The sequence below is a fragment of the Vespula vulgaris genome, chromosome 20 (assembly GCF_905475345.1).
Source record: "Vespula vulgaris chromosome 20, iyVesVulg1.1, whole genome shotgun sequence".
NCBI lineage: Eukaryota > Metazoa > Arthropoda > Insecta > Hymenoptera > Vespidae > Vespula > Vespula vulgaris.
The window spans coordinates 2,113,806-2,128,923 of NC_066605.1; the positions used below are offsets into that span (position 1 = coordinate 2,113,806).

The 15,118-nt window shown below is 31.2% G+C and overlaps 2 protein-coding genes across 3 annotated transcripts in view; one reads left to right on the forward strand and one right to left on the reverse strand.

The window, feature by feature from the left end:
• LOC127071164 (Bardet-Biedl syndrome 7 protein homolog) overlaps window positions 1-14,100 on the reverse strand; it is a 31,595-nt gene extending 17,495 nt beyond the window's left edge. The window contains exon 1 of the mRNA XM_051010099.1: window positions 13,980-14,100. The gene's annotated coding sequence lies outside the window, so the exon portion shown is untranslated. The remainder of the gene's footprint in view (window positions 1-13,979) is intronic.
• LOC127071167 (GATA zinc finger domain-containing protein 10-like) lies at window positions 139-4,104 on the forward strand. 2 transcript variants are annotated; one of them, XM_051010113.1, is made up of 5 exons: window positions 139-884; window positions 992-1,552; window positions 2,626-2,946; window positions 3,077-3,176; window positions 3,271-4,104. In XM_051010113.1, the coding sequence occupies exons 1-3, from the start codon at window positions 629-631 to the stop codon at window positions 2,760-2,762; spliced, it is 954 nt and encodes a 317-aa protein (XP_050866070.1). In that variant the 5' UTR covers window positions 139-628; the 3' UTR covers window positions 2,763-2,946; window positions 3,077-3,176; window positions 3,271-4,104. The 2 variants fall into 2 exon arrangements, with proteins under 2 accessions (XP_050866070.1, XP_050866069.1); XM_051010112.1 differs by having other exon boundaries at window positions 142-884; window positions 983-1,552.
• Window positions 14,101-15,118: the final 1,018 nt, after the last annotated feature.

Below are 15,118 nucleotides of genomic sequence, written 5' to 3' on the forward strand. Positions count from 1 at the left end.
AGATAGATAGATTCATAGAGAGAGAGAGAGAGAGAGAGAGAGAGAGAGAGAGAGAGAGAGAGAGAGAGAGAGAGAGAGAAAGAAAGAAAGAAAGAAAGAGGGAGAGAAAAAGAGAAGGAGAGAGAATGAGGACAGAATGAAAAAGAGAGAAGAAAAGAAAGAGAGAGAGAGAGAGAGAGATTGAGAGAGAGGGTAGAATGAGAAAAAGAGATGAAATGAAAAAGAGGGATATATAGAAAGATAGTAGAAACACTCAAAAGATGAGGCAAGGGAAAGGAAATGGAAGCTCTTGCTTGGAGGCGGAGTTCGAAATACGTCACGAAGAAATTCTCTCGAAGTCTTCGCCATCAGACACGTTTTGACCTTCGTATAGAAACATTCATACGTTCGTGGTTGATCGACGATCGTATCTCGTATCCATTAATTCCGGTCTATAGATCAGTTTCTTTGTTTAATACCTGGCTTTTTTTATTCTTTCGTTAACTTTTTTTCTGTTTTTTTTTTTATTTTTATTTTGCTGTGTGTGCGTGCGTGTGCGTGTGTATATGTGCGAAGGTGCACGCGTTTCTCTTTGTCCTGTCATTAGAAACGTTTTTTATTTTTAACGCAATTGATAAATCTCAGTAACATGCTGCCTTATCATCATTCTCATCATTATTATTATCATCCTCATCTTCAAACTCTTCCTCATTCTCATTCTCATTTCTATCATCCTCGTCGTCATCATCAACAACATCATCGTTGTATGAATAATAAAAATAATAATAGTAAGAATAATAATAATAAAAATAATAATAATAACAAAGTCAACAACAATCATCACATTCAATCGAATTATCAAAATCAACCATCAAATTGTATGCTATACGGAAATCCAAATGAAGGTAAGATATATCATTTTTAGAATCATTAATATGGCAATGTTTTAAGAGATATACAAATGATTTATTATTATTAAGTATCCATAATAATTCAGCAATAGTATTTTCAGCAACAAATCAAATCTATTCTTCAATTTGGAGAACCGATCAACATCAATTTCCTGGATCTTATAGGTTCGTAGATGTAATTAATTATAAGTCTGATTGTCTACACGAATATAAAATGGAAAATGTTAATCAGCAAAAACAACAACAACAACAACAACAACAACAACAAGAGCAACAGCAGCAACAAGAAAAACGATATAATTATAAAGAGATTAATCATGATCTAGCATCGATGAAAGATTTTGTCGGCGAAAATGTAAAAAAGAAAAACAAAAAGACAAGTAATGTCGAGAATTCGACGAATGTCAATACTTCCTCGACGAAGAAAGTTCGTAAAATGAATATCTACGAAAAAATGCAAAATCAAAGAGTAATAGCGAATGTTAGAGAACGAAAGAGAACTCAAACTATGAACAAAGGATTTGCCGCTCTTAGAAAAGTCATTCCTACATTACCAAGCGACAAGCTCACCAGAATTCAAATCATAAAACTTGCTACGCGATATATAGATTTTTTATATCAAGTTCTGCGTCGTAATATGAGATATAACGAGGAGGAAGATGGTAAGAATTTTTATCAGAATTATTTATTCATCATCTTATTTTTTATTCTAATATTACTGATAATCTCTTTCTTTCTTTCTCTGTGTGTGTGTGTTTCTAAGCTCACGTTTAAAAACGTTTCTTCAAATATAAATCGTATTTCCATCTATCGTTTCTATGAGAAAATATTCATGAGGGAAGAAACAAAAAAAAAGAAAAAAAAAAGGAAAAAGAAGTTACGTGTTGTTTGTAGATGAGAAAAGAAACTCTATAATTCTAGTAGGTTATTCTTCGCCACCTTAGTACCTTATATACATATAGAAACATCGAGCTTATATTCATGGGAACCGCTTTAGTGCTTATTTACGGTATAGTTTAATTAAACAATCATTCGTAGTGGAATCTTGTAATTTATGGGCCTCTATAAAAGCTTGACGAGTGTGCTATGCTAGTGCCACTTATTTGTGAGCATCGTTTTAACTTTTTCCAAAACTGTTCTTCTAATTACAAACAAACTTTGGAATATATATATATATATATATATATATATATATATATATATATATATAAGGGGTGTTTCAGATTTTAATAGTTAAACTTTGTTGGTATATTCTATTAGTCTAAATAAGAAAAAAATGTTACATAATATGATAGGTTGTTTAAAGCTTTATTAAAAAGTTACAACAAACATATATAAGAATTATATGGAGGACAGTAATGAATAGAAATTAATACGATACAATATAGGAATAGATCACCAATACTTATATTTAATGTATATGCGAACATTTGTGTTTACTATTTGAGGTCGACAATGTTTGTGAAGATAATTTCTGGTACTAGCGTTAGTAAGTTCTTAGATTTCTTACGAGAATGTCGCAATTCTCTAAGTAAATCTTGAATATATATATTTTTTTCTTTCTTTTCTTTTGTTTTTTTCTTCATTTTGTTTTTTCTTTGTTATATTTTTATCTTGTTTTTCGTTAATATTTATTATACATGTTAACTGTTACGATCGAGTATTTTAACAAACGTGCTATTCTATTAAACGTAATTAAATAGTAAACGTAATTAATCATACTTGTAATTTTTAGAAGAGAATAATCCAAAAAACGCAATAATAACAGCAAGAGATAGAACATCGTCCTCGTATAGTTACACGACATATGAAAAATTGGCTTACGAGTTTAGCGTTTGGCGTATGGAAAATGATTTAAACATAAATACATGAATAAAAGTTGAATGCAGAAGAACGTACGAAAATAATAATGAATTTGTTATTATGGTCAGTGTATATATATTATATAAATATTGTATAAACAGGATGATTTAAACATTGAAACTGGCCACAAGATATATCGATTTATTATTTCAAGCGTTGCATTGTAATATAGAAAGTCCCTAGGAGAAAAATAGTAAGAATTTTTTTATTTTATTTATTTTATTTTATTTATATTTTAACATTAATGATAGTATCGTTTTCTTTTCTTTCTTTCTCTTTCTCATTACCTTTCTTTCTCTGGTTTTATATTTTTCTAAATTCAGATTTAAAAACATTTGTCCATACGTAAACGATACGTGAAATTAAATTAACTTCGATACTGGATTCGAAAAAATAAAGGATCGAGGAGAGAATAATAATAAGGTATATTAATATAATTTTATTTATCTATATAATTATATTAGTAATAATAATTATATAATTATTATCGGTTGATTAATATAACGAAATTATTTAGAATCGAAAATGGATAATACAAAATCAAAATGCTGGATCTCACTTACCGATTGATGGATATAATTGAATATAATATATAATAAATAATCGATAAGCTGCAGGAATACAAAATGGAGAGTATTAATCAGCGCAACAATAGTAAGAGCAACAGCAACAAAAACGACAACAACAATTACATAATTGTAAACAGATTGATCAAAATCCAGTATCGTCGATCAAAAATTCTACTAGTCTATATCTACTAGTCTATATTAGAGAATTCTGTATTGGCAACTGTAATGCAGATAATTGCATATCTGCAACTTGCAGAAAAAGTTTTTCGAGAGATGAATATTATACATTGATAATTTTTATACCAACTGTTGATTCGGTATTTCGTGTCTGAAACAAAAGATTCATATAGTTGGAGCAATTAAAAGTAATACAAAATTTATTAATAATCATAATATTTTTGAAGCTGAGTTAAAAAAGAAGAGATGACATCGAAAGAGAATAATAATGATATCGTCTTATTGGAAAAAAAAGGATTCTTAAAATTTAAGATTTCTATCTACGAAGCATGCTTCAATCATGGTACCAAATACAATAAATTAGACCTAATATTGATGGTTCATATTTAAAATAAATAACATTATATACAATATAAAAAGGTATAGAATAGATCGTTTGGATCGATTACTCGGATCAATTAGTATCGTATGCGACGATAATTGGAAAAAGAGATGAAATGGTATAAAAAATTTGGTATACTATTTCTTCTCAGAATTAGTATGATAAAAATAAAACAATTCAAGGAATTATGTAGCTTAGGAGTTATAACAGATTCTTACAAGTACTGAACAATGTTTTAAAACTGAAGTATGTTATATATAATTAAATATATATCGTATATTTCCATGTATATTGTATATTAATTAAATATATAAATATAGATTGTATATTATGTATTATGATTAAATAATTGATTATAATTCAAAAGAAAGAGTATTCATAGTAATTATATTTAAAAGTAATCAATTATAGAGTTAATATAATTATTATAATAAATAATTGATTATAAATAAAGACAATACATACTATACTTTAATAATTTCATTATAATTCTAAGAGATAGTTTAAGAATAAAAATTAAAGAAAAGGAAAAAAATAGAAAAACAGAAAGCAAAAAAATCATGTAAATATAGAACAGTAACAAAACGATTTGCTCCGCAAGAATGATACTATCACTTTCCTTCAAGCAAAACGAAATTCAACGCGATAGACATAGATCGAGTTGGATTATGCAAGCTTTTTCTAGCGTTGGCGCCAACGAGACCGGAGGTGACGCCTTTTTACCCTTCTCACCATCTCCACAATCCCTTCTTTCCATCCTTTCATCTTCTCTTCTCTCTACTCTTTCATTTTTTCTTTCTTCTCTTTTTTTGTAACTTTCGAATAGCTAAAATCATCCTGCGTGCCAATTTCAAAGCTCTTCAACGAACCCTGAACGACTGAACAAGTGAAAAGAAAAGAAATTATTCTATTTCCAAAGATAGAGAGGAAGAGTAAGACAGTGAGAGAGAGATAGAGAAAGAGAGAAATAGAAAGAGTAAAAGAGAAAAAGAAAGAGTACGTGTGAGAGAAAGAAAGAAATAATAAGAGTAGGAGAGAGAGAAGAAGAGAGTGAGTGTGTGTAACAGAGAGAGAGAGAGAGAGAGAGAGAGAGAGAGAGAGAGAGGGAGGGAGGGAGAGAAATAGTAAAAGTAAGAAAGAAAAAGAGAGAGAGAGAGAGAAATAGAGAAAGACGTTCTCCCTCTCCTTCTACGTTCTAGATACTCATTCGTACTACGGTGTATTTAGAACGAACGACTGTTCGACGTGCAAGAACAACGGCAAATGCGACTTTGCGTGATGGAAAAGAAATATTTAATAGAGCATAGAAAGCAGAGCCGATTTCTAACGATTGAACTTGTGAGAGATTGATTACTTTCAATCGACATATGTAGATGATTACGAGATTCATTAAAATTCGTAGACGCGTCGTGTTTTTTAGAAATTTGATTGGGTGCACACACGTAAATAAGTATGTATGTTTCGTCGTTTCTTAATGGTTTGAAATCCACTTAAGCTAACAAGATAGCGTGGAACAGCTGTTTCAATGTTAACGAAACGCTGCAGCCGGTCTCGCCTGTCAAAAGGTTACAACGGAGGGAAATAGGAGGGTCTTTGAGTTATGCATGCAAATGCAAGCGCAACTATCGATTACATCTTTGTAATCTTTTTTATTTTTTATATCTATTAGTTTACTTTGGTTTTCTTTCAATCGATTATCGGAATTATTTCAAGTATCACGGATCTTTTTCTCTTTCTTTCTCTCCCTCTTTTTGTATTTTTTTTCAGTACTTTTTTTTTTCTTAGAAATGTCCATCTTACCGCAGATTCAAACGACCAATCAGATATTAAAATTTGCAGAGGATTGGGCGTTACCTATCATCCACCTGTATCGTAGTGACCATTCAGCGACGTCCACGAGAACAAGCCGCCGGATTGGAGCGACGATCAAGGTGGAGGATAGAAGCAAAATGGCGCGTTATTCGCTATGGCGCTTCTCACTCGTTTTTCTTCATTTGGGATTATTTTTTTTCATTTCTTTTTTTTTCATTCGTTTCTTGCTCGATAAAAATTTAAGAATGGTAAAGAGTAAATGAATAAAATCGATAGATTTTTTTATAGCATTACAAATAAGAGAAAAAAATTCGTCTTTTTTTCGTGTTTTTGTAGAAATTTCTTTTTTCGACGAGTTTAGAATTTCTACGAATCGCATTATGGTCTCGTGCCTATGGGAGGCTGCTGAAAAAATAATGATTAATCTTTCGTCGAGAAAGGTTACATAGTTGACCGAAAATCTACAGGGTTCTTGGGGAAAAATAAGAAAAGAAGAAAAAATAAGAGAAGACAAAAAAGAAGAAGAAGAAGAAAGAGCAAGCCCTCTTCAAACAACAATTCCATTGAAAGTTTCGCGTATCCTAATGTGTTTTCTCTTTTTCTTAGAATATAAAACAAAGAAATTTTATTGTTTCTTTCTTTTTTAGAAAATTTTGGAAAAAAAACAAACGTAATCGAATAAAAATAATTATCTACTTGACTTAAAACTGATTAAGATCACGTACCTATAACAAATTGCGATGCAGTATTATTTTATAAACTATTTCTTATATTAGTATTGAAGAAAAAAGAAAATGAATACAAAAATAAGTTATTCAAGCGTTTGAACTTGAACGAAATTACGGAATTAACATCTTCGAGGGGGTATAAGACCTGAGTCAATGTGAGTCCCCGTATGGTTTTGTGGACCCCGATGGCAAGCCCGCCAATGGTTGTATGTGAACGAAGAGACGTGGAAGGCAAAAAAAAAGAAAGAAATAAAAAAGAAACCGGGCCTCCTCGTGGGGTAGAGAGAATGGGGTCTCGAGGGGCCTCTTGGACTCCTCAGCGGTGGTCGCGTCTTGATATGCGTTTTTTTAAGTCTTTCTGTCTTGATCTTACACCATTGTTCTTTTTCCCTTTTCCATGGCTCGGGGAAAGATAGACAGACGAACAGACAGATAGATAAGTACTCATATTTCTGAAGTAGATAATATACGTTCTATGCAAGTATGTAAGTACTTACGTAGATATATTTCTCTTAACATTATTGATTCTTTTTTCTCTTCTTAGTAAGTAGGCAATAATCAGAAATTCGAATCCTGTTTGTTCTCTGGAAAGTTTCTAACTTTGAGAAAGAAAAATGGTCGGTCAACCGTTGAAATAAGAGAAGAACAATCGATATTTCTTCTGGGAAGAACAACTTTTGCGAGAGAAAGAGAAAGAAGGTGTAGATATATACCTATACTTATGTATAAATGTATGCATGGTTGCGTGTATGTGTGTACTAGAAAAGGCCAATGCGAACTTACTCCGATGGCAAGCACGTGTGCTTAGAAAATATATCCCAGTGGAATGTGCACACACGTGTTTACGTAGAGGCTATGTACCCCGACACTAATCGTTAATGTACCTAATTCTTCAGGTTGAACTTCCTGTGCATTTAGAATAAACACTGTACAGAGCAAATGAAACAAAGAGATCAAGAGAAACAGAAAGGGAGTAAAAGTTCATAAATGAATAAAGAAGAAGTAAGAAGAAAGGTTGGTTCTGTATCCTTTGTATTTTTTTCTTTTTTTTTTTTGTAGTATTGTCATGATTTGCAAAGTCGGTGCATGGTTAGTCGGTATCTTTGATGTTTGCTTCTAGAATTCGGTGACATCTCGTGTTAAATAAACTTGTCTCTCTTTTTCTCTTTTCTTTCTGTTTTTTTTCTATTTTTTTTTTTTTTTTGACATAAAGAATAGGAATCTCGAATCGACTGTAAGGATATCAAATTAGTAGATACTTACCTACTTACGTACGAAAAGAAGTGAGTTCGATTTAAAAACGAGTGAAAAGAATTGTTTAATTGAAAGAATAAAATTAGACAAGAGTGTTTTTATAAATAAGTATCGTACTTGAGGAAATCGATTGAAGTATCTGATTATTATTTCGATATATTTTAGTAAAATATATAAATTAAATATTTAGAAGGCTCGTGATGATAAATTTATTTCTAAATAAAAGATTGGAAGAGATTACGGACTGTTGATACAAAAGGAAGAAGTAAAAGAAAAAGAAAAAGAAAAAGAAGAAGAAGAAGAAAAAGAAGTAGAAGAAGATTCATGGTTGCCCCCTTCGTGGATTGTTCGTACTCGTGTAAAGTAAATCCAATGAGATGTAATTCGTTCCCATGCACCTTGAAGAGAGAGACAGAGTTTGTCGTCTGGCGAACACATGTCCCCGTCGGATTTTATCCATTGAGAAAAAGTTTTAGCCCTTCGTCATGTGACACTAACGTTTGCTACGATACCGGAACTCGAACTTTGCTAATTTCGTACCCTTTCGTCGAGTTAATGGATCGCTTTGACCCTTCATGCAAAGAAAAAGTATGCGAATTATTAAAGGAAATACTTAGCCACGCACACACGCAAATACATATATATATGTATATATGTATGTATGAATGTATGTATATCTAAATCAGAACATTCATGCAATCATAATATATTAAAATATTGGGATAAATATATCTAACATCTATATTGATACCAATATGTATATACATCGCTAACGATTTAATTTACTTAATTTACGGATAAAATTATTATTATTACCTACTGTAAAAGTTACACTTTGCGGTCATACGCTTGGTCGACTCTATGTTTTTTATAACAATAAACATACGATGACGACGACGACGACGACGACGACGACGACGATGGAACTCCACTAACGCGACGTCGCCGACTGTTTGTTTGATTTTCGAGTCGACTTTCTTCTGACGGGACTTCTCTTTACTCCTATTCGTCGTCGTATTCGTCGTCTTCGTCGTCGTCTTTGTCGACGTCGAGTCTCTGAAGACGACGTGTGGACGAGAGAGGAAGGGTAGTGGCAGTGTACCAGTGTACCGGTTCGAGATCGTGGTTATTCGAAACGAGAGTGAGAGAGAAAGAGAGAGAGAGAGAGAAGGAGAAGAAGAGAGAGAAAGAGGAAGACCACCCTGCTTGAGAGAAAACGGACGTGCATAGCGCCACAAATTATTTAATGATAGACTTGGTGGTCCTTTCGATGTCCTTTTCAATGACAATGATTATTACTGATGTAGGTATTAGAGAATCAAATATTTCGTATTTATTCGCTTAACATTTCTTTTTTTTTTTGTAGGTATTGCTTATGATGGATCTGCGTATTCAATTAACAATTAATAATTAATAATTGTTTGATATATATACATTTTTTTTGATACCATAATTTTTTTTTAAAGTCATAGTTACAACGGGATAATCACATATCTACTTAGCTATGTAATAATCTTTTATATTACAATTTGGAAACTTAGTGATCAAGCTCCCTTCTCTTTTTTTTCTTTCTCTCTCTCTCTCTCTTTCTTTTTATAACTTTTTATATTACCCTTTCAACCGCATGTCCGGATCTTAAACTTTTTGTCTCTCTTGAAAATTGCTCGACGACTGATTCGAAACGTTTTTATTAACGAAATTGTCATTGGTTGGTTTCCGGAGGTTTACTCGAGTCGTGCGAAAATGAAAAAAAATTTGTCATTTTGAACAAGAGAGAGAGGGAGAAAGAGAGAGAGGATAGATCGACAGCCCCTAACGACGAAGGACATTCGATGGTGCACCATGTGTCATTCACCTAGGACCCCATCCATTGGTTAGCGAATTTGAATTTATGAGTCGTCGCAGAACTCTGACGAACATGTGTTCACAAGTGAAAAACTTGTGCGGCCTGAACACATGTTCGGGAAGAGTGAAAGCCCCGAGGACCGAGTTACGCGACGAGCATATTCTCCCTATCTTTCAAGGTCACGTTCGAATTACTGCAGTTTTGCTATATGACACGTTCTGGTATATAATTATATTCTTGTAAATAATTGTATTAAAAAAACGAGCTACAAAGAATATAATCTTTATATAATAATAATTAAATTAATATAATAATTATAGATTAAATTTTATTAACAAGATTTACTTGAATTTATTTCAATAAATTTTGAATAAATTTTTATTACATTGAAAAAATATAATCGTTCGATAAATAATTGTAAATAAAAGGATTTATTTTATAGGACTTATGAATCAGATTAAACATAAAGATCGATTTCATTCCGTAAAATATGACTTCTAAATTCTGTGAACAAGAAGAACAAACACATGATCTTTATGGTTTTTAATGGTGACAAGTGTCTTTCTTATAATAGCCTCTTATTACATTATAGCTGTTACTCCTTATTCGGAACTGCTCTACAAATGTATGAATGAATGAAAGAACGTATGAATGAATGTTTTTTAAGCCACATATTTAGTACTTGTTTATGATGATCTGTGATAACGATTTAAACCTATATACTCGTCAAATGTTACTTATAATTCGTTTAAATTGTAGATATGTATCTTGATGAAAAAATAGAAAAAATTCAAGTTATAGATATTTTGAATATCTCGTAATATTTCGATATAAACAACATTGTAGTATAGTATTATAAAGGTTATAAAGTTCATCAAAATTATCAATTATATAAGTGTTATAGAATAAAAAAGTTATAAATATATTTATATCTATATGTGCACATAATTTTATAGTGAATGCTGTCAATTATGTTCGTGAGTTGTAGACGCAGAATCAAATCAATGGTATTAACTACGAACAGATAAGAAGAACTAAGAACGATAGTTGAAAATCTGTTTACCGTTTTCAACGCAAATACTTTTCTCCTTCATAAGCCGAAATACTGACTGACTTTTACTATCCACTTAGTTCTGCCAAATACAAATTCCTCGTAAATACTTTTGTAAAGTTGAATGAAATATGCACCGACAGGTTCGACGTATAGATTTCTATAATCATAATAAATGATATATTTCACTGATAAACGTGTAACTAGTGAAACATTTAACATTGAAAAAAAAAAATAGAAAAGAAGCAAAAAAGAAACCTGTACCTCAAATATTATTTAATGGCATCTCCAATATTAGAGACCAGATGTTTTACCTGTTTGCAAAGAACCTTTAGCAAATGTTCACCGAACACATGTTCGAACTTTTGCTTCGGAAATAAAGATAGATTTAGAAAAATTTGGCGAGCACGTGTTTCCTCTGGTGTCATCTGGTATTGTCTTACTACCGAACTTAAAAGTACTACTTTGATGAGATTCCAGTCACGTCTATGATAGTTTTTATCCTTACGTCCCTTCTGGGTATTTCTTGTTTTACGATCTTTCTTAGTCGAATGTACTATGGCGAATACAATTTAGACATTTTTTTTTACAATACGTTGATCGAAATTATTAATTGTGATAAAGAGAACATGCGTCTATATGCTTATAATAATTTGTTTTTATTGTTTTAAAAAATCTGCTTCGAGATGTACAAATAAAAAAAAATTTTTCGAAAAAAAAATTCATATAAACGAATTTTGTTTTATCAAAGTTACCCAGGAAAAACCTAAGGGCCAACTTTTCTATTTACCTGTAAATACGAAAAAAAAGTATTCTTTTATAATTTAATAGCAATATTCTCTTTATCCCATAATTTTCTTCCTTCATTTTAAATTTCTTTTCTATTAAGAAATTTTATTCTTCCTGTAATCTATCAGATATTATTCACTCATGGTATTTTCTACTCGTGTCCGTAGTACTCTTTCAAATTTCTAATAAATTTTTTGGAATGTTTATCTCATCGAATCGTCTAATCAGTACATATTTATATTTTAATATACAGATATTTGAAAAAAAATTCATGATAGATAGATATATTTTTAATAACATGTACTTTTAATAAATCCGAAGTTTAAATATATCTCGTGATGTTTCAGTATATCTATTTATACGATGAATAAAGATAACAAAAAAAATGATTAATAAATTTGATAAAATCGACGATGAAAGCTTTCGTGACGAATGAAAGAGATGATAGTTTTATTTCGCGACGTGCGTTCACTATGAACAGTAAGTATTATACCTTCGGTTTTCCCAAAAATTACTTATTCCAATCCTTCATTAGTTCGTCTACACTTTAAGACGATTATCTCTAAAATCTGGAAAGTTTTAAACGTGGAATATTCCACTTTATTCTGATCAGAGATTTGATACGTGACGTCACGAAAATTTACACTATCGTATAAGAATGCTTAATCTTCAGATAAAATTTCAAAAACTTCTTCGTTTTTTGATATTTGTATTAATTAAAGAGATATACAAATTTCTTATTAATTAACAATAATCTTACAAAACTATATTATCTTTCTTCAAACACCATGTTTTAAATTTATAATTATTTCTTTTTAGAGTTAAATAATTAATAAACACGCTATAATATTCTTGAAATAACAAAAGAGTAATAGGTATATATTTATCCTTAAATTCGATATTAAAATTTACAAAATCTATTTGGAGTTAATTGAAATCCAGGTTGGAATAGGTATCATGTGATAAAAGTTAAGTGTACTTTGATGAATAGATATGTAATAGGTATGTGATAATAGTTAAGTGTACTTAGACGAGTAGATATATCTATGGATTTTATCATTCGAACAAATAGAAAATTGGCAGAGATATTATCTCCTTTGGGTAAATAAGTACTTGTATGATAATTTACTTCTCTTTCTTTTTTTATCTCTTGCTCTCTCTCTCTCTCTTTCTTTCTTTCTTTCTTTCTTTCTTTCTTTCTTATATGTATTCTTTGAGTCAATTCTCACTTGATGTCATCTCCTCCCATTCGTAGTCGTCTTCCTTTGCATTTAGTTCATGCCGTGTGTTCGGCACATGGCGAAGACAGTGAGCATCGGTGCAAACATTGTCGAGACTATCTGTCGGCGTGAATCGTAAAGGCACCGTTTGTAGAATGTACCATGGATAAGATCGAGCAAGTCGGAGACACTTTGCGAGTCTGACATGTGACACTAATGTCAGCCTAGAAGTCTTACGTATTCGAGATAAATGTCTAGAGTACATATGTGTGCGTATGAGTATATTCTTCAAAATGGCATTCCAATAGATTGACAGACAGACATTTTTCAAATTCTCGTACCTACTTAATTTTCGATGCTGCCACGATAGAATCAAAAAACAAGAAATTTATAGAGTACTATCATCCGATAGTTCAGTTCGAAAACATTGCTTTTTGATTCTTTCAAATTTTTTGCTGACGATCAAAAAAAAGAAATGCATTAGTTTAGTCGATCGGAAAATTATTGATAGTTTTCGGATGGATTGGAGTTGAAAAAAAATTTTTTTTTCACGAGCAGAGCTCTCAGAAGCTTCCGTTCATCGTTCTCTTCGCCATTACATTAGTACCCGCCTTTTATACGACTCTAATCGTAGCTTGAAATTTATGATACGCGGACAGTATCCTTTTATAGGCCAGAAAAGAAACCGACTGCCATCTTTTTTTTCTCTCTCTCTCTTTTTCATGACGTCGAAGAAAAAAAAAGTTAACTAAAAGAACTACGATATAACATTAACACACTTGTCTACGATCTTTCGATATCGTAAAAAATGTCTTAGAAGGTATTAAATGACACTTTTTATTCTGTCCTTCGTAGATATCGACAATATTTTTTTGATAAAGTATCTTATTTATGACAGAATTTCTACCGAATTTACTGAAATTATTTCAACGTCACGACATTGTTTAAAATTGTTTAAACGTTTTACTAAATAATTTCAATTTTTCATTGAAAAGATATTTATGGCATCTGTCACTCTTTTCACAGTTTTCCTTGAAACGTGTTAAGGAATGGCAGCTGGTACTTACTTACTTGATATTAATAATTTACTGGTGACCGGATTCTCACGTAGTTTAATAAATTTTATTTACTTTCTTTACGTTCTTTTAAGATACCAAACAACCTCGTATTTGAAATTCAGATAACAAAACATGATTTGTAGTGCTCTATTGTGCTTTATCATGTACCATATTTTATTTATCACGATTATCTTTCAAATATTAATCTTTCAAATATTACAAAAAAAAATATTTCTACGATGTTTAAAATACAATCCACTAAATTGAGTTATTCATATAATATTATACATAATAATATTCAATCTGTCAATTATATTAAGCGACTATATCCAACACTTACATTTTTAAACTGCAGATACCTATGCACATACAGCAACCATCTTTCTTCCAGTCAATAAAGCACGAGTACGTCTTCTCAAAGAGAACCGAACGTTAGCTTATGAGCACACGACGACGATTAAATGCAGAGAACAGGACGCGCAATTAAATCTACGTTAATATCGTTAAACGGAGCGTGCCCAGAAACGAGCCTTGCAGGCACACAAATATACGTTTGAACTTGAAAAGACACAGATACATTGATACCTACGTATATATATATATATATGCACACATATATATATATATATATATATTTATATATATAGCTGACATATACCTATCACATATGAATTATGATCGTATGTTCATTGACGAGCAATCCGACTGATTGCTATATGAATTGATTAAGTTATATCTAAAAACAAATTGTAAATTTTTATAAGATAAAGTAATGGATAAGATATTCGTTAAAAAAATGAAAAAAAAGTATACGTTCCATCATCGTCATCATCACCATTAACATCATCATCATCATCATCATCATTATTCATCATTATCATCGTCGTCGTCGCTGTCAAGAAAGCCAATCAAATCCGACGGTTTCAAGCATCGTCATCGTTCGACCACGACGAAAACTCGCTTCTTGGAATCGGAAAAGGCCAGTAGAAATGTACTTACCTACTCCCTTAACTTCGTTTCCACGTTGCTCCCTCATCGAATTTGGCTTGAATCCAAGAGAAAATCAGATCGCCAATAAAGAGACCGATAAATAAAGCGGCCAAACACCAAAATAATACTAGAACGGTGATATCAAAGTGATGTCAGTTTTCTTGCACATATCCATTTATCATATCTTCTTTTTTTATTACGAAATATATATATATATATTCAAAAATTTACCCACTTTCCTCTCTACCTTTATTTTCCTTCACCCATCATTAACACCCTTCGTCCTTCTTATTAACAATTTTTTTTTCTTTATTTTTTGTTCATATTATAAATTTAAATAGACGTAAATAAGACATATATATATATAATTATTTTTCAATATAAAACAAATGATATGTAAATAATTCGTTGAAGAAAATGAATGGAAATTACAAATGGTGAGGAGAGAAAGAGGAAGAGAGAAAGAGAGAGAGAGAGAGAGAAAGAGAA

Bases quoted from the DNA above. Each gene is read 5' to 3' on its own strand.
- LOC127071167 (XM_051010112.1), top strand. From the start codon at position 629: ATGCTGCCTTATCATCATTCTCATCATTATTATTATCATCCTCATCTT. The intron at 885-982 runs GTAAGATATATC...ATTCAGCAATAG, and splicing joins ATACGGAAATCCAAATGAAG to TATTTTCAGCAACAAATCAA. The intron at 1,553-2,625 runs GTAAGAATTTTT...TGTAATTTTTAG, and splicing joins ATATAACGAGGAGGAAGATG to AAGAGAATAATCCAAAAAAC.